The sequence below is a fragment of the Corvus moneduloides genome, chromosome 2, assembly GCF_009650955.1.
Source record: "Corvus moneduloides isolate bCorMon1 chromosome 2, bCorMon1.pri, whole genome shotgun sequence".
Taxonomy (NCBI): Eukaryota; Metazoa; Chordata; class Aves; order Passeriformes; family Corvidae; genus Corvus; species Corvus moneduloides.
Window position 1 is genome coordinate 45711005 of NC_045477.1, and position 20602 is coordinate 45731606.

The 20602-nt window shown below is 37.7% G+C and overlaps 1 protein-coding gene across 1 annotated transcript in view; it reads right to left on the bottom strand.

Moving 5' to 3' along the window:
• Window positions 1–1264: 1264 nt before the first annotated feature.
• Window positions 1265–20602, bottom strand: part of XPO4 (exportin 4) — an 81973-nt gene continuing 62635 nt past the window's right edge. The window contains exons 16-23 of the mRNA XM_032099390.1: window positions 20065–20239; window positions 18675–18968; window positions 17582–17762; window positions 15964–16082; window positions 14951–15081; window positions 14056–14173; window positions 12701–12793; window positions 1265–9582 (exon numbers count right to left, since the gene is read on the bottom strand). Coding sequence (XP_031955281.1) covers window positions 9385–9582; window positions 12701–12793; window positions 14056–14173; window positions 14951–15081; window positions 15964–16082; window positions 17582–17762; window positions 18675–18968; window positions 20065–20239 — 1309 coding nt within the window. The 3' untranslated portion in view covers window positions 1265–9384. The remainder of the gene's footprint in view (window positions 9583–12700; window positions 12794–14055; window positions 14174–14950; window positions 15082–15963; window positions 16083–17581; window positions 17763–18674; window positions 18969–20064; window positions 20240–20602) is intronic.

Sequence of the window (20602 nt, forward strand, 5' to 3'; positions counted from 1 at the left end):
CAGGTATTTCTAGTTAAACTATCTCCCCTGTCCTGTCACTGACAGAGCCATGTCACACAGCAGTGATACTGGTGTCCTTGAGACAAACCTGATGACACAGACCACTGCCTCTTCACTAATGCATTTGCTAGATCAAAAGCAGTATTCAAAAATACAGTTCTACCCTGGAAAGCAATAGCAACTTCTTACTCACAAGGCTTTTTCTGTTTTGGTGTTTGAGTTTTTATTTTTACTCTATTGTATTTTTTCTCTACTGATGAAATTCTGTAGTTTTGTTCTCACCATAGCACAAGCCATAGCCATATGAAAAGGATAACCAGCTTTAATTAATATTAAAATAGATTATTAAATTCTAATTGTAGAATCTTTCCTGTTGCCATTAAGTCTAAAAAACTTCTATTAGCTTTTTCCCAGAAAAACCCCTCAACATGTTTAGGGCTGGCAAACCAACTGCACATTGTTTTGGAAGGCAGCCAAGCATGCAATGCTTTACAACCATACAAGGATTATTTCTAGTTAATGTCAACATAATCCTACTTCTGATGATGGAAAATAGCAAAGTGGAAATATTCTAGTTGGAGAACAACTTCCAACACCTCATCTTTGTAATCAAAGCACTTTCACTCCCAAGCTGTTCCCCCTAGAGATGGAGAATCAAACGTGTGTTGGAGCAGGGCAGGTGCACTACAGCTTCCCAAGACCTTGTGGCACAACATGAAGACAGACTGGCAGTCAGCCTCTTAAAAGCTTGCAGTCACTCCATGAATTCAAGTACAGTAGTAAGCTTTCATCTTCAAGCAGGTCACGTAGTCCCAACTCTTTCTCTATGGAGATATAAATCTTAGAAACATGACAGTGATACATGATCCCTGCGACTTCTTTCTCTTTTGCCAGGCTTTGTGCATCCCTTGGAAGTGACTCAGGGTTCACAAAGAGGGCTACAGCTTTCAGATAGAAAAATGCTCTACATAAGTGACCACTAGTCACTTAATACCACCTAGTGGTATTGACATTTAAAACAGAGTTTACAAGTATTTGAAAGAAAACCCCCAACCCTTCAACAGAATCACCAGTATCTATACTTCTGTACATTTTCACATCCCTATAGATTTTACCATGGCTTCCAACTTACACAGTTCTCTCAAAAAATGTCCCAAGATACAGGGCAACATCCAACCTTCATGGCATTTTCTGGCCCCAAAGCCTTGTCGTGGTTGTTTTTGCTTTTCCCCCCAAAAGATGTAATCACTCTGCCATCACAAGAAGCAGGAAGGAAAATATATAAAATATATTTAGCAAAACCAGTAAAATTAAAGTGGAACAGAAAACGCAGTCAAGTAGCAAACATATACAGCAGCAGATTTTACAGTTTTTCCTAGACATACCTCTGCACTTTTTTCACACACGCTCTTTAAGGAGAAGGAAGAAAATAGAAATCAGATAGTGTTACGAAAGAAAACATTTCTTTTCCTGAACAGTAAATGGGGTTTATTACTGCTTTCTGCTTTTGAAACTCCAATTCAGACTATATATACCTCTAAGAAAAATAAGAGAAGGACACCCTTTTCTCTGTCCCTAAAGCAAAATTACACTGTCCTCCTTTTACAGACTATACTGGTATTTTAAATAGTTACACTCGCAGGATCTAGACATTATCTGGCCATCTTAAGGGATGCAGGTAACAAACATTTTAACCAAGATACAAAACAGGTATCCAATTTTTCCAGCTTTCCTGAGGCTGAGTGAATTGTTTAAATACATGTGCGCTTATCAAAATCCATGTTACAGTACATTTTAACAGTAGTTTGTTAAGAAATCATGAAAGTGCATAACAGCCTAAAAGCAGGCAAAAAGTACTTCAGAAGAACAGTCTTTCCTTAAAGTGGCAGAAGAATATAAGCTTTCCCCAAAGCAGTGTTGATCTTACGTGAGGACATCGGTGATCATCCTAAAGATTCCACAGTGTGGTGGTGGGCTTTTGGCTTTGGGGGTTTTTTTTGTGAGTTACAACAATCATTTCAAAAACAAATGACCATTAGCAGTATTGGTGCCGTTCCGGAACTAAAGCAAATGTCCTGACAGCTTATTAAACCAAGTTACCAATGAGGCTTTCAAATCAATACTTGTGTTGGAGTCTATTGATAACTCATTCAGGGAACACCAAACACAAAGACCGGAAGCAGTTTGAATATGCCACAAACCTAAACTGCAGCATCCAAAACAATAAGTTAAAGCAAATCAAACATACATGTCTTTACAACCAGTAACAGTAGGCCAGACACAGAGGGGAAGAAAAAGGGAAGTACATCACACCCATAGCTTTGCTTTACTCTAACTTGCAAAGGCAACATGGCATGTCAGGAAAATCAAATCCAATACCATCTAACAGATGTTAAAGTGAAAACAGCTGTTCCACAAGATTCAAATATAGACGGGAGAAAAACTAGTAGTGAATTATGTATCAGTCACAGTGGGTAGCTTCTTTGTTCTCTTTGGATATAGAGATTTGTCTGGAATGTTTTCCAAAATAAAGAGGAATTTATTATTTAATCAACAAAACTCACACTGATAGTATCACATTTCATTTCAGAGAATTCCAAAACAGTACTCTCTTTTCCCCAACCAACGTGTTGATAAAATGGCAGACTTTTACTAATCCCTTTCAAGATGACATGGGTTAAAAGTTACGGGATAACACTTGTATCTTGTAGATTGATCTATTTTTCTTTCTCCAGATAAGATTGCAAAGTTATCACTTTCTTCTCCTCCTCCTCCTCCTTCCCTCTTCCAGGTCATGTACAACCTGCTCCTTGGTTGGCCGACCAGACAAATTGCACTTGGAGGGTTGTGCTTTCCTACTTTTCTGTTTGTAAGACATGGCAAATCACTGAAGGAAAAAGTCCACCACCAACTCCACCATGCACAACTGAAGCCAATATAAGTTTCATAAAGGCAAAATTGATGGGGTTTGTGTATACTTAGACAAACAACTGTGAATAAAGGCTTTGTACCCAAATCATTCAAGTTTATTCCAGAACTTGTATTTAAGGTAAAGCAGAATAGTTCCACTTTCTACATGAAAGGCTCTTGGATACGCTGCTGTTAGTCTTACCAATTGCTTTCAGGAATTTCCTCAAAATGACTTTAAATGTTTCTGTCCTTCCCCAAAATATTCACTGAACTAGACCATGCCAATAGAAATATATAACTGCATAATCTTGCTTTTGAAACCAGTAAAATTCTAGTGATACATACAGCCAAGATATATAGCAAGCTGTCACCACCATAGTTGTTGCGTAGTTTTACTTTCAGGATTTGTGAAGCTTTTTTTTCTTTTCTAAATGATGTGAGTGCATGGAAGTAAGAGAGGAACAAAAGAAAATAGCTGTAGTTTATCCAAATGTAATTGTATTATAGCACATTAGGAACTGCTGCCTGTAACTGAACTTCTCTGATATCCATGAAGTAACATACTGTTAGATGTTCCTAACATGGGAACAGATTATGAGTTTGGAGAACTCTGTGCCAGATATCATCATAAAAACTGTTTAGATTAAATACACACACACACTCTCACACAAATTAAAGACCCAGAAATCAGTATTCCTTTTGAGTAGACAAATACCACTGATAATAGTGACCTGAAAAGTCACTGTTAAAACTTCTTTTGGAAGATGGGGGAAAAGATTAATTTGATTGTATATTCACAGCCGCTTCTGGTAATTGCAGTCCAGTGTGAGATACTCCTGTGGCACCCCTAATCACACTTTTTTCTGTTGATGGACAAACTCATTCCTTAAGTGCTGATGTAAACTAAAGTTACTCCACCAACTTTTAATCTAATTACTGTGCATTCACTGTAGCCAAAGAGCGAAAGGTGTAGCCTAAGCTTTCATAATGTTCCTATTTATGTTTCCACTGTAAGGAAGTATAACAAATGCTTTTTCAGGGATTCAACACAGGTGAGATTTTAGAAAAATATTAAACAAGAATACACACAAATCACACATGGCCAAAACAAAATAATAAAAATCTTTAGTGGAAAACAATTTTATCCTCTTCCTGCTTATGGATCTTAAAAATACACAAAGTGATCGTTCCAAAATTGAAAATTCAGTCGTGATAAGGCTTGATTACACAACCATTTCCCAAGTCTTATTGCAATAAACTGTGAAATACTTCTATGCAACTTCATATCTTCAACTGTACAGGTAAAACAATACTTGAAATCAACTAGCACTTCACTCCCTGTGTTTTTAATATATAAACTCAACACAGTACTGAATGACACATTTAAAATATTTACACACCTGACCAACAGCAGTACTAGCATTTATTGCCTTAAAACTGCATGTTCACTGCATGGAGGTTCCTTATTTTGCACAAAGAGAACAAATAATATAGGTCTTTTTTTTTCAATTAAAAACTCCAGAATGGTTCAATGGGAGATTCAAATGTGTGGGGAATGCTATTAGAGAGGTTTTCATCAATTTCAAGTATCAAGCTGTAACAGACTGGAAAATTACATGGATAGTATCTTTCTCTTGAGGTTGGAAGGGCCTTCCAAATCAGCTTAAGAGTGGCTTAAAAGGACAGGAAAAGCAGAATAGGGAATGGGAAGAAATGAAAAAGCAGAATCATTTTTAATTCATTAAAGAGAAGGGAAAGCCTTCTCTTTAAAGAATTAAAAGGGGTATCTTACTTCTCAGTTTCTAAGGCCCCAAGAAATCTCACACTGAAAAAAGGGTTTTATAAGATAGCTGAGAGCTTGAGGCTCTAGAGCAAAACATACTTCATGATTTGCTTCATGATCAATGCTAGAAAACATTAATCTAATTTACTGAAAACAGAGCACAATCTACTCAAATGCAAATTTATGGGGGGTGGGGGAGCAGGGCTGGCTTTTAAAATTTTAATTGTAATCATTAGACTTTGGTTATACTGAGTGACTGGAACAGACATGGGAGAAATGAGTGGTGTTTGTTCTTTGCAGAAAAATGTAAAAAAAACAAAAGTAAACCAAACAAAAACCCTACCACCACAAGCAGCACTTGTCACAAGCAGAGGCACCGAAGCCTGAATAACCAACAACTGTCCTCTCCCTCTGTAGATCAGAACTGAGGCACACTGGTGGGGAATCTCACCTTATTTAAGAAGAAGCCGCCATTCCAATTGGCTGTAATTAAAATAATTACAATTTACAGCAAGCATGACTGTACTGCAGTAGATCAGTCCTGGGAATACTGCACCACTGCTGCCTCTACTGGGCTTTACAATTACGAAAATCTTCTGTTTTCATTACAGTAAATCTTACACCTCACAAAACTAAAATTAAAGTATATAATATTTACATAGCATCTCAGATCCTCAATGCATTTTACAGGCATAAGCTAATCCTCACAACATCCCTGTGAGGTAGGTAGGTGTTAATGCTACTTTAACAACAATACAGTTCTAGTGACTTGCCAATGGCCACCGAGGATCCAGTGGAAAAACATTACAAAATTAGAGGAGCCTGGCTCCTACTCCTGCGCTTATATTCATCAAGCTACTTCCATAAAAAAAACACCCCTTCTTATGTAATTACTTAACCAAACCTGAAATTACTTGAAGTGTTTTACAAGAAAAATGCTGCAAATTTGTATTTTTTAATAGTTTTACAGATAACAAATTAGAATTCACTTTCCCTTTTAAAGAACTAGATTTTAAATGGACAACTGACTGCTCTGAGCAAGCTTATTTTCTAGAACTACATGGCTTAGACATAAAGGGATTTGCCCAGACAAACACTGGGGCTTTAGTGAGTTCTACTCACTATGAAAGCGATGACTCCAATTCAAACCCCTCTCTTTTAACTAGTAGGATTTGGACATGCTGAGAAAACAAGTTTCTCATTCCTGAGAAAAAAGGTGAGCCCTTTTATCACTAAACAGTGAAACACAAACCTCTGGGCAAAAAGTAGCAGATTCTGGCGGTAATTCAGTGAAGCGAATTAAGGCATAAATGCACATGAAAGTGGAAGTTTCATGCATCCAGTCCACTTCTCCCTGTCCCTATGTATCTGTGCTTTCAACAAGGTCTTGAATTTTATGATTGAACTCAATGGTCATGCTTGTCAGTGTTGAAAACTATAGGTTGAACAACAGAAAATTATTATGCCAGCATTAGAACTAACTATTATAATGGGGAAGGAGCTGGCAAAATGGGAAAGAAGCTACTTAATTTCTAGTCTCAGACTGAAAACACTGGTCTAATAATCTGTTTTAGCAAGAAGAGTCTAGACAAATATATTTGTTACAATTATATCACGCAGCATTTATAATTCGGTTTGAATTGTCTTTTTTCTTCCTTCAAAAAAACAGGTGCATTTTAGAACCATTATTCACTTTGCACAGTGAATGGAAAGTCAATACAATGATGCTATAAAACTTTCAGAACACTTATGTGGAGTCAGCTCTCAGTGTTCACTACAAACAGTCTATGAGTCTTTCCTGTGGACCTCAGTGTGCTTTCACATCCAGATTTACAGCAACTGGATGTGTAGAAGTTCACAGAAGATTCTTTTCTTTCTTTTTTTTTTTTTTTTTTTTTTTTTTGGTAGGGATACAGAAGCCAAATAGCTCAGGTAGAAGCAGTCACCAAGCCAGCAGGAGTATGAATGAACAGGACTTATTCCCAGAAGCCTTTGCAACCATTTCATGGATGTCACTAAGCACAGACATCTTAGCATTGCTCTAAAAGAAACATAAAAAGGCATGGAAAGATCCCTGTTGAATATATGAGAATGAAAGAAAAATTAAAAAACAGGAAAGTGTAACATCAAGCAGGAAAATTACAAAAAACTCCAAACCCTTACTAGGACAGTTTTCCTTTAACACATAATATTATTTTTAAATGAAGGTCAAAGGAAATTTTTAAACCACCTTTAAAACTAGTCTTTGAAAGTAAGTGTTCATACTTTAGCTGATGTCTTGATACTCAAAAGATGCTGTGTGCCTCTTATTGTTACAACACAGTGGGCCTGACAAGAAAAATAATGGGCATGCACATTACTTTGCCCAGAATACAAACTCAATTTGTGCTCCCATTCATCACAATATGGAAGGGGATTTCAAAACTTTAAAGTTAATAAATATTTTTAAATAGTGAGCCAGCTTTAAGATTAATTAAACAATAGTGACAGAGCTAGTTAAAAAGGATGACTGAGTGTATCAGTTAGTCAGACCCAAACCATGGAATATTCGCTATGATCTCTTTGAAGACTTCAGTCTGGATATCTGACATCAAGCACTTCATAACACACCAGCAGCTCCTACTGCTGCCGATGTTCCCAGGCTTCAGTGCCCTTCATCTGAAAAAAATGAGGTTTCAGAACTTCTGTCCCATCCAATGTACAAACTCAGAAAAACTCCAGAAGCAGTTCCAAAAACAGCAAACCCCAATTTAAAAATAAAAATTCAGCCATCACTACAGTTTGAAACAGAATGATCTGCCAGGATCATTGTATTTTGTGCAAGTGCACAGTCAAGAAATCCTTTAAAGAAAAGCACTAGAGCTTCAAGAAAAAATTGAGAGCAATACCCCTGTTCTAAAATACTACGCAAAATCTTAGAAATAAAATACTATCTGGGAAGGTACGCTATTATCTAAGAAGTTTTGTGGTCACTTTGTAATGTGTAAATCTGCCCTTGCCCAGTTTTCACATCAATTAAAAGAGAAAAGTATAATAAAGAGATGGCATTTTTGGCCTTGTGGATCCATGCTTGAGACACTTACAGATTTAACTTAAAAAAAAAAAAAAAAAAAAAAAGAAGAGCCTTAGATCACATAGCACAGTATTAGAGATTTGCATCTGTTGTGAGATTCTGGCTATTGTGAGTAATTTTGAGATGAATAGCTGAAAAATGGCACAGAATTGCAAACACGAAGCTCTACATAGCCATATGAAGGTGTATACCAGACTTTTTATATAAATTTTAAAAACACATGGGAAATTTTCAACAGCATAATCTAGCAGAGATCTTAAATGGAAGGGCCCACTTCTGCCTCTGTGTATTTCCACAGAAATAATTTTACTAGACATGCAGCATTTGTGTTTGCTTCAGTTTCCTCTGGCTCATGACAGGAGACAAAGCAGGCCTTGCTTTCATAGTCATGTGCTGCTCTCCCTTGTTGGTTCTTTATACTCAGGGCACTATATTCTGCTATGATAAAAGCTTAAGTGCTGATATAAAAAAACCAAGCAAGAGCAGAGCAGCTGGGAGACCTCTGCAGAAGTGGGGCTAGATTCAGCAAAAACAAAAATCTCCTACAGCACTAGACTTCCCAATTACCCTTCCCCACTGGAGTCAGACATGCTTGAGTAAAAGGGTTTGATGCCCCTGTGCTAGCATAATTGTTTTAGCTAATGCCCCAACTTTGTAAAGTTTGCCAGTAATTCACACCTTTTGGGTTGTTATTGCTTAAGCAAACAGTTCAGTGTAGAAATACATTGCAGTTGCGTGCAACCCAGGTGAGAATCAAAACAGATACTGAAAGTAAAACTACACATGAACCTTGCATTAGACACTCATTCCAAAACAACACGTCAACATGAAGGGCTGCAAAAGGTACACAGCAGCTCAGTGCCAACATCCTAAACCAACTCTGAAGAGTAATATCTTGCCTTAAATCTTGCCTTAAATTTCTTACCTAAAGTATATGAGCTTTTTTTTTTTCTTTTAAATTAAGGCAATGAAATGGCTACAGTTCCTAAAGTTCATTTTAGGGGAACAAAAATATACACCTTTTTTTCTCTCTGAACTTTAGGCAGCAGAACATAATGTAAAAACCTGCATTGCATTCAACCTGCAATGTCAGATTGACGTAGAAGAACAGAACTAAACACAAGTTAAAATACCATTTGGTTTTTCTTCCCCATTGGAACACAAACTCAAACTTTAAGAGAGGAAAAATAAAGCTTAAAATCAGCTAAACTGTTTAGAGCTTTATATGTATCTGCATCACACTCTAACATGATTTTGGGTAGAAAAGAAATCTGTGTGTTTATACGACCACTCATATTTTAAACCAGTGCAGGGGGAAAGGCACTGCATTTATTTTATTGTGCCCATATCTGCACATAAATGGAAAAAAATTCAATTCAGATTTTCTGTTCATTTTCTTCCACACCCAAGTATGACAGATTGCAGCTAATACATAATAGCAAAAGCTGATTCAAAGTTGACCTCTCCTATTCCATGGTGTTGCGTTCAAACTTCCAGGCTCTCTAGAATCTGAGATGGCTGCAAAGAACCCAGAGACAGGTACAAGATTTAGTCAGCATTCAGCATTTCTCAGTGCATTTTGCAGAAAGGGTCTAAATTAGGCATAGAGTTCTGTTGTTTATTTTACACAGAGAAGTCCACCAACATTTGCCATAAATTCTTCTAAACTCTTTAAGAAGGCCATCTTCTGCTTACGGTCCAGTGTAGGAGGAGTGCTGCTTGCAGTAAGCTTGTTGAAGGCATCTGCTAACCGCTGGTAAATTACTGGATCTTGTTGAGTTGATAGCAATGTTTCAACTAACTCTGAATATTCAGCCTGTTAAACATAAAAAAAAAAAAAAAGATACAATATATACAACTTCTCTCATCATGACAAGAGCCAGAATAAAGGCTGTGACAGAAAACCATCAGTACCTCCTCACCTGTCCTCACAGCCTTTCACCTACCTCTAAACCAGATAAAATCCTTCATCCAGGCTGGGTATTTTAGTAAGACTAAAGAAGTCTTCAAAGCAAGGCACAGTGCTTTGCAGTGCAGAGTAAGATAACCATTTTAAGGCAAAGGGGCCTTCTGGCTCTTTCTTAGCATAGGCTTATTCTTAATGCCTGCCCCATGTTCCACACCAATCATCTCCTCCCACAAGTTCTCCATTTTCTAGGGTCCCTTCCCTGCGACAGAGCTTAGATTCCTTTCTAAGAGCTTCCTACTTACTCTCATGCTTACTTGGACAGAAACAAAAGACAAAGAAACATGTCAAAGATGACTGGAAGGACACTGCCAAGGAACACACACCTGAAGCAAGTCCAAAGGGACCGAGCTCTGGGAGTACAAATGAAGGACACAGGAGTTAGAATGGCAGTTCCCTCCACTCTACCCATGAGGGGCTGGGTAAGGGTAGACACAAGAAGAATTTGCCACCAAATATCACAGGGTCCTTTTCTCTTACATGTTCACGAGTCCCTCTTTGAGGGATAAGGGCTGCTAACAAGAGAGAGGATCCATGGGACAAAGTGGCTTAGCATCGTCTTTGCCCAAGGCTTGCCAAGCCAGCAAGAAGCGCTTTAAAGGGCATGTTGAGGGATGGTGGTTACAACTTGTAGATAAGTAAAGAGAGAGACCAAAAGTATTAAGAACACAAAGAAGTGTGATGGGTTTAAAAGTGCTCACCAGGAAGGGTGAAACAGGCTGAAAGGAGGCCAACCTGAAATGCCTGTATAAAAGTGTGTTCAGCTTTGGAAACAGAAGGAGCTAAGAGCTCCATGGGCAGGTTCAGAGCTGCAACCTTACTGCAGGCATTGATATGTGGTGGGACAGGTGGCATGACTGGAGTGTTTCAAGGGACAGACGGAAGCTTGTTAGAGCTCTTTAAGGAAGAAGATGACAGAAGATTGACATTTCTTGAAAAGTCAGCTCAAATTAAAGATGGTTTTCTACAGACTGGGCAGCAATCTAGTTTAGTGCTTATGGATCATGATCAGAGGAGAAGCAGTAAAAATGACATCATCTTTTGGGGTGGGATCTTGTTACAAATCCCCAGAACAGGGCTTTTAGTGGACTGAGTCATCTCTAAGCAACCTGAGGAAGTTTCCAGATCAGACTTACAAGAGATTATCTCCCTGACATTTGCTCAAATACCAGATGGGCTACCCAGGGGTGTGACTTTGCATCTGCTATTCACAGCTAGTAAGGGCTGGTCAGGGATGCGGTAATTAATGCCAACCTTTCAGCTATCATTAAATAGTGGAGTTAAGGATTCTCAGGAAAGCAAGGAAAGAGGACAGGCAAGTAAGAACCTGGACATCATGAGAGTAGATGTCACCTTATTCAAGACAGGTGGGTGGGATCCTGTGGGAGTGAGCTCTGAAGACAAAAAGAGCTCAAGAAAGCTGACAGGCCTTTAAGGACAACCTCGTCCAAACACAAGAATGGTCCGTCCAGATACTGAAGAAAACAATAAGGACACAGATTCAGCTAAGCAGGGACTTAATGACTAAACTCCAGCCCAAGGGCAGCACATGCAGGAAATAGAAGCAGGAACAGCTAGAAAGGAGGAAAGAAGAAACATTGTCTGGACAAAAACAATGACAGAAAAATGAACTTCAGCTGAAGTTGAATTTAGCAAAGGACATCAAAGACAAAAAAAGCAGCTTTTACCAGTACTTTAAAAGAAGGAGCAGGGAAAATATGGGTTCTACTGCTGAATGGAATAGAAGATTTAATGATCATAGACGAGAGGTAAGACTGAAATAATCAATGCTTTCTTTTGCCTTGGTCTTTACTGACAGGTTTTTCCAGACCTTTGTGACTAGAGACAGGGTTCAAGAAAGAGAGGAATTATGCATAGTAAAGAGGATCAACCCATGTATCTCTTGAGAAATCTTGATGCATGCAAGCTCATGAGATCTGACAGAATCTATCCAAGGGTTCAGAAAGCTGGTTCATGTCATTCATTACTGGCTGCTCTCTATCATCTTTGAATGACTAAGAAAATCATGAAGCAAGTACTCTTGGAAATTATTTCTGGGCAGGTGAAAGTCACAGGACCCAAGGGAATGGCCTGAAGTTGTCAGGGAAAGTTTACATTGGGTATTAGGAAAAGGTTCTTCACCCAGAGGGTGGTTGGGCACTGGAACAGGCTCCCCAGGGAAGTGGTAACAGCACCAGCCTGACAGAGTTCAAGAAGTGTTCAGACAATGTTCTCAGGCACATGGTGTGATTCTTGGGGATGGTCCTGTGCAGGGCCAGGAGTTGGACTTGATGATACTCATGGGTCCCTTCTAATTCAGCATATTCTGTGATTCTGAGAACAGACAGTGTGGATTTACCCAGGGGAAATCATGCTTTACCAACCTGCCTTCTTTGACAAAATGACTACATCTATGGCTAAGACGAGTGCAGTGGATGCCTAAGGTGAGTCTTTCGCAGTTGTGTACTGCACCCTTGCAACCAAGCTGGGATTTTATTGTCTAAATGGGTAAAAACACATGTGTAAAAACACACCTGTACCATCAGCCTATAAAGGATTGAGGTTAATGGCTCATATTCCACCTGGAAGCTGGTTCCAAGTGGCACTGAGAGCTCTCATCTGGACCTTGTCCTGTTAAATATTTTAGTCAATGACCTGGAGGGGGAGGGAAAATACGCTCTTCTCAAGTCTGGGGATGAAACCAAACTGGGGAGTGCAGCCAGTGCATTCAAGGCCAGGACTGACATTTAGAGACACTTACTCAGGCTGGTGCAATGAGCTGACAGGAAAGTCACGAAACTCAAAAAGGACAAATGCAAAGACCTGCAGCTGAAACAGGCAGACCTCCTGAGGGTCCCTCCTTCCAACCCAAATGATTCCATGATCCCAAATGATTACCAGGGACACAAGAAATAACCACTCCCCTTTAACAAATGACTTCTTTTCAGGGTGGGTCTGAATGCCATACCTGATGCAAACACACTAATGTGTAGAATGCTTCACCTGCTGCCGTTGTCATTTCTGTATTGTGCTTCTGAAGTACCAGCATATCAAAAACCATCTGAAATTGCAAAACAGAAGTAGTTGTGTAAGTGTAAACTTAACTTTCTACTTCACCAGCATTTGTTGCTGAAGCTCATCTTCACTTCTGATAATAACAATGAACATGTATTACAAACATCCAAGGTTGCTGTTTGCTTTGTTGCCCCCTTTTTTTATTTTTGAATTTAGGTACCAGTAATGTAGAGGCCAAGTTCTTTTAGAAGTTGAGTCTTGGCTTAACAGCATAAATTCACATCTCAGAGCACTGGAACCTCTTGTTGATTTTTATCAACTGTTCTTCAGAGAAACATGACATCACTTATATTTTTCTCCAAAAGCTGCAGATATGTCAGAGAAATAATGAAAAAAGCCTTTGCTCTTTCAGAATAAAATATGGAACTTTTCCTCAAGTTTTGGAGACTCCTATAGCTCACAGAAAGTCAACCCGGGAACAGATTAGTAAAGAGTAATATTATAATATTAAGTGAAAATTTAGGATTAAGGAACAAAACTATGTTAACTTAGAAGACACATAAAGACAAAATTCTTTAAGTTTCTCATTCTCTCAGCTTGTCTGATGGAAGCTTTTAATGAGCAATCCTCAGAAGTCCCCATGTCAGTTTGGTAAGAAAAGTTGTCTTAGGTAAAACTGAAGTCTACACAAAATCAGAAGATAAGTACACAAATTCTGCAATTACTTTGTTGCCAGTTAGTAGGAACCTGGTTGCTACCAGGTCACTTCAAAATTTATTAAAGTGGATAGTCCTAAAAGGAAAGTACCGAATGCGATATTGAATTAAGAAAACACGTAGTTCATTAGATACATTGAATAAATGACAGCATTTCCTTTCTAGTTCCCAGCTATGATCTTTTTCATGCCTTTCCTTTTAGCACTCTACCCAGCCTCCAGTTCACAGAATCCTGGAAGCTTTCTGTTCACAGCTTCCACAGTAACTGCTAGAAGTGTCAATCAGTTCAAAGCTCAAGTGCAGAGCATGGATATATAAATTGCGTTCTGAGAGACTCAGGGCTTTTGTTTATTGGCAATAATGGAGTGGTTCCCTCTACATCTCCATCCTCTTTTGTACTCTAGTCCGATATCTTCAGTTCTTCATGCCCTTTTTCTTCTTAAGCTGCCACTTTTTTTTTTTTTTTTTTTAGGTGACAGGCTGTTTCCTACTATATGTGTGATCCCGATTAATCTGGATATGATCACTGTTTGGCCTCTGGATGCTACCTTTATGCAAAAAAACAAAGTAACACAAAACGCAGATGCCTTACCTTAAGAAAGTGCCTCGTTGCTAGAAAAAGGGTTGAATCTGTTTCTTGTGCTTTTGCACACTGTTCTGCTAATGGTGTTACAGCCTCCAGACAGAGCTGGCAAACCTCTGAGCTCATTCTGATAATTGGTGTTAAAGAATTGAAGTCAGAGTTTAATTAAATTGTGGTCAAACCACCCAGCTGTGACACTAGAAAATATCTGAAATTCTTGTATGTTTCAAGGTTTCTTTTCACTACAAAGTTGCTAATTAAAAAAACACTAGAAAAAAGGGGGGAAAAAAGGTTCCAACTTCATTACCTTCTTTTATTAGCTACATGCCTTAAGGTAACATAACCCTCTCTGACATAACATTTTCAGAAAGAGTCCCTTATGGTCAAGCTCATCTGTTTCTGACACGTGCCACAGATTAGTAAAAATGGTACTCCCATTATGAGAGGGAGAGCCCATTGGCACCCTGACAGGAAATGCTCTGGAGCCAGCCCAGTAGAACAGCAGCAATGTTTTGTATTACCAGCTGAGAGACTAATTCAGGAATGGCTTTGGGATACCAGCTGAAGGCTTATGAAGTTACGCACTCTGAAATGAAGTAATGGAGGAGGCAGGAATGGCTGCCAGAAAAAACTTACATGCTAAGCTACTTAAAGGCTGCGCCCAAGCACCACAAGTTAGAGGCAATTCAGCAAATGTTGGAATCTCAATGGACACTACAGCGAAACTCTCAATCCCCAGAGAGCAGAGCAAGAGTCAATTACTGATATATAATTATAGATGCAGATATTCATAGAAAGAGGAAAGAAAAAAAAACAAAGATAAAAAATTGTTATTTTTAACAGGTCCTTATAAAAGCAACTTAGTTTTTTTTTTTTAAACATTCCCAAGCTCTATAAAGGATACGATGACATCCCTAACTCCAGTGAGTACATTAGGCTCTTAAAGAGGTCCTCTGGAAGTTGTGGAATTTTCTCAGGGAATATCTCACATATGAAAGTGATTAATTTGTAATATTGATTACACAGGGATGGAAACTGTCAAAAGAAAAACATGATATTTTTAGATTCAATCACATAACTTTTCTGGCATAATTTTCAACGGTAGAAAGAGACAGGACTGATGCTTTGCACTAAAGAAAAATTAGAATGGCTACAACTTTATATAAATACAAACACTGTGGTACAATAAAAGATGATTACTAAAGATAAACCGTTGATGGTGGCAGTCTGGTATCTGCTCTACACAAATTAAAGGAGTTTTACTTCAGATGTGGATAAATCTAGTCCTGTGGGGTAAAAGCCTTGCAATCCTTTGGAGCACAATTGAGGGGCTCCCATGGTACATTTTCAGTTTGATCTAAAATGGACACAGCCCTTGCACTCAGCAAGTGCTACCAGATGAGAAGCCATGTGAAGAGGGGACAGCTCAGACACCCTTCAGAAGTGTTCCCCGGGTTCAAAGGAAAACATGAACACAGTGCAACCCAATGAAATGCTGCTGCCCCATTGTTTCATATTTTACTATTCTACTGACAAGCTGCTGATGCCTACAATTGAAAGCCATCTGTATTGTGAAAATAAATAGTTACTTTTAACTAATATCACAGTTTATACTTCTTGTCACATTTCTGACACAATGAGAAAAAGGACTCCATAAGCCACATTTCAGGTTTGGCTGTTGATCTGCAACACACTTGCTTTTAGAAGAACAGTTTTGTTTAGGATCTTCAGATATACATTTTCTCAGCTTACAGTATTTATTTTCAAAGAGTATCTAGAACTATGGAACAGTTGTTTACATTTAGGAAGTCTAGAAAATTCAAGTTATAGAGGTCGAATGCATATAGGAACAAATTCTGGGAATTCATTACTATAAAGCTTTCACATTCTAGCAGCTCTGTGTAAAAATATACTTACCTTCAGCAGATCTTGTGACATTAGAGGCAGAACTAAATTAACCCCATATAAGACCACATCTGCTGCTGATACAGATCTATTTGTAACTTGCCCAGGCTCATGTCCTCTAAATACTTCATCTGCAGGAAAGACAAAAAATATTTTGTATAAAAGGAAGATCAAACATATTGAAGTAACAGTCCCATTTCTTTATAATACAGACATTTTTAAAAATAGGACTAGTCCCCTCTCATCAAAAAAACCATGAGGCACTGTATTAAAATAGAAATGTAGTGAGTGGAGGCGGTCACTTCACTCTATATTTACATTCATTAGGACTAAGCATTTCATAATCACTTGTACCAGATGGCATGCTAAACCAGAACACTTCAGATACTGAGGGCTCCCTTCCATTACAGAACATTGCATTTGTTTCTAGTGATAGCTGCTTCATGCCTGCACACATAAACACATAGTGATTAAAATACTACTGCATTTTTATACTTTTTATATATATTATATATTTACATATGCTTTAATATCTTTTATAAAGAGAAAGAGAAAAAAAATGGGAGAGTTAATATAGAAAATTCTGCAGTTTGGATGCTGCCAAGTTTTCTCCAGTTACAGGTTAAGGCCTATGTTTCCCATTAACTGGCAGTGACCTTACTTTTATAATTCCTGCATTGAGTCAGCAGCAGTACGTAGAAAACTTGCAATACATTTGATCTCTGGGCATTGCATCTAGGTTTTATTCACATTACTTCATTTCATGGTAAGTATTTTAGTGTTTTCCACACAACTAACATCCAGATCTCAAAGCAAATACTTTACATAACACTGGGTTGTCCATTCAAAGGACAAAGTCTAAATCTGGTTCTGTACTTGTGTTGTGCATGCATGATGAAAAAATAAAATGATGTACTGCATTTTGGAGTACAAGGCTCTCTCTTTCAAGATGTACCTCAGAAAAGCAATTAATATCAAAATATGCTTGGTATCAAACTGAATCTGCCTGGGTTGTTATCTGTGCAAAGTGTATAGAACATTGTGAGATATGAACCATGCAAATGTTTGGCTTATTCAAAAGCAATGCACCACAGCTAACTGCCAGAACATACAACTGCAATTTTACGTGGCAAATACATGTAAGAAAGTAACAGGCTGGGATACAAGAAGGAACCCTTAACTACACCCAGAAATCATAAAGCATGTTCTGTGAAAGAGGAATACAGAAAACCCTCACATGGTGGAATTTTAATGAGCTCAACATTTCACAAAAGTTCAATCCCGTACTAAGAAGACGATCCATCTGCTTTCTAGCACTACTTTACTACTCCAACTTCTCTACCTGCTTTTTGTTATAAAACTGCTGGTACAACATGTTCAGACTCGCAACATTCAGATTTCAAGCCGTTTTATACAACCCCATTTTATTTTATAACAGCAGTAATAATTTCAGATGTTAGAATACTGTGAAAAGTCCTTCCATTGCTACTTTAAATAGCAATTTTCATATCCGGATCTAGTCAAGCCTAAACTTCAGCTTTTCCTTTATATGGACTGAACACAAGCCCCAAAATGGTTCTTACAGTTTAGAAAACAACTTGTGGTTCATCAATCACCAATTCCTTAATACCTGTATCACTGAAATCTATGAATTCTTTTGATAGAAGATTAGTGAGAAGCTCCATAATAAGAAGGAGATCCTGGTACTGGTCTTCTTCTGCTGTAACATCTATCCGTTGTCGACCTAGATTATTCTTGGAATACACCTGGAGCAGAGTTAGGCAGGCCTCATACAAGTTCATGGCTTTGGCCTATAAAACAATGTTACATAATAAGAAAACTTCCATATGCTAAAAGTGACACACTTTGTTCTAAGATGGCATTACTTGGTAGACAATACATCAAGATTTTAATTTCAGTATATGACCACTTTTGTACCAACTGTAAACAAAATCATCAAGGAAACAGCCACCTGAGACTATAAGAACACTTACAGCCATATATGGATGTGCTACTGATTGAAAGAGCAAAACATTACTTTTCTTGATTCCTCAGTCTTAACAAAAATCCCAACAAGAGTGGCTTGGAACAGACTGACACATCGCACTAATCTCACAAACTAGATTACCAACAAAATCCCCTGGGGACACACTTTAGTTATAGAAGTTTGGAGCCACAATATGCTGTTTGTACATACCCAGTTTGGAATAGGCAGGAACTCTTCCAGACGCAAAAACATAATTAGCCAACAGTGCAAAGATCTAAGTGCACTGCACAAACTCAAAATTTTAACTGTTAACTTCTTGGGATCTATTAATGCCTTGTCGAGGACCAAGGCAGTGTCTCTATGGTATGCATTTGCCACATAAAACAGTGCTGCAATTCTCCTAGACTAGACTTTTGAGAAGTTTAATATTGTTATAAAAAAATACTCAACATTGTCTGTCCTCTTCTGCCACCCATAGAGTCAGACTAGTGATGAATTGCGGATAAATTTATTGGTAAAAAAACCCTAGTCTAAATGTCTTGCTTTTAATCTTTGCAAGTGTATGTTTTAAAACAAAGGAATTCCTTAACAGATGTGTCCATATAGTCTTTCTTTCTCTCTATAAAAATCACTACTTTTTTTTTTTTTTAAAGAATAGCACTGTATACACACTTACACACATGCATGTGCACACACACATACTCTGCCCCCTCCTTCCCCTTGTGGATGTATTTACCTCTCCAAGATAGCAAATTTGTTTATGTGCAACTTCAACAAAGACTTCTATTATGAGATTGACAGTCTCTGGTGTGTTTTTGTATACTTCCATTAATCCAATGCAATTATTAAGGAAGTCCATTAGGAAATTGAAGAGAATTGCTACATTATCAATCTGGGTAGCCTCAGCAATGCCACAGAGTGCTTCTAAAGTAGCTGTGATTTCCTGTTTCACTTCCTCCTCTTGACAGATCTGCTGAAAGTTTTCTTGGTTTATCACATTCAAGAATCGCTGCTGAAGTGGCTGAAGAACCTTGACATTTTTCAGAAAAGTCACATTAAGATAAGCATACTATTATATGAGATGTGAGATTTAAATAATTTAGCAAACTCATTGCTTTTGGCATGGCAGTACAAGAATCAATCACTTCCACTTCCCAATGACTCCGTTATGTTATCTGTCACATTAATGTAAGCAGAAGTGGTAGCAATTAGTGCTTCTCATTGTCCATCATGGTCTGCAGGCAGGTGTCAAAATGAGCACCTCCATAAATATTTTAGGTAATTTTGTAGTGTTGAAACAAATAACAATGACTTTCTCTGGTTCAAAGCATTCCATTCCCTTCAAATGCAGCATTAGGGGAAAAAAATTGTTACTGCTCATTAATGAAACCACTAAGATTAATGCCCACAGTTATCTTTGCCACATTATGATTCTCAATAGTGAAATCACTTCTCATCATTTGTATTTGGAAACAACTTAGAAACTTCCATAAAAATAGTTAAATGTTTTTTCCCAATTACTTCTAGTACATTACAGTCTTACCTTAAATCACTAGTTTCGTAGCTCTGCCAATAAAAGCAAGTTTTTCTCAGAAGGTCAATGCTTTACAAAGTTATGTGGTGCTTCCTGATACCATTTCAGCTACTTTCTAGCATCAACCTTTCTGGTATTAAATATTTGATCTTTAATGGAGCCAGGGCATAAAGAGCTGGTCAAGATTCTTCACTATGTTCCACATTAGCTTTTCAATTACTGTCATTATGATTAAGTGATAACAGAATAATTCATAACACCATAAAATTAAAATGAAAGGAAGAAATGTCCTGGTACGAGGGAAATTTCTAATGTCCTATTATAGTCTCTTTCAAACATATTGCTCTACTGTCTGCTTCACAAATCCTCCAATTAATTATTAGTGGTTTCTCTTTAGGTTGAGATATTCTAGATACAATTTAGATACAATAGATACAAGTATTGATCAAAGAGATAATAATTTAAAAAATCATCAGTATTAAATATCAAAATATATTATACAAATTGATTCTGTGTCACCATAAAATTCCCTAAACTAACTTGTTGTACTGCTTGCTTATATGGAGGTAATAGAAGTATCAAAATAGCTTACCTCTGTCCAGTATTGTTGCTTTGTTTCTGTATCCATATGAGCAAAACCTCCTAGAACTAAAGCTTTCATTAGCGTTCTCTGCACAGAACTAGACAAATAGTGAAGAGGAGGGCTTCGCCTTGCAAACTGTTTAGCTAAATTCCACCAGTTTTCACACTGAATAACTAAGTTTGCCCTAAAAAAGAGGGAAAAAGATTTCATTAAAGACTTCACAAAATTGTATGAACAGAGCACATCATGTTTCTAGCAGTTGCCAGAAGTTTTTTGTTGCTATTTTTAAAAAAATTCCTTTATTCTGAGGCCAAATTGCCTTTTGATTTTCATCTTACTAATGCCTCAGCTTTCAGATTTCTATCTCAGATACTCTGAAAATAGATCAATTCATACAGGAGAAAAGCAGGGAACTGCTTTAGTTTTACACACATACACACAGAGTTAATGGACATACTGCATGGATTAAAAGCTTAGTCTCATTACATCATAATAAAATAAGCAATTTATTCTAAAACTAGCTCCTGTGGGGTTTAATTTTTTTTTA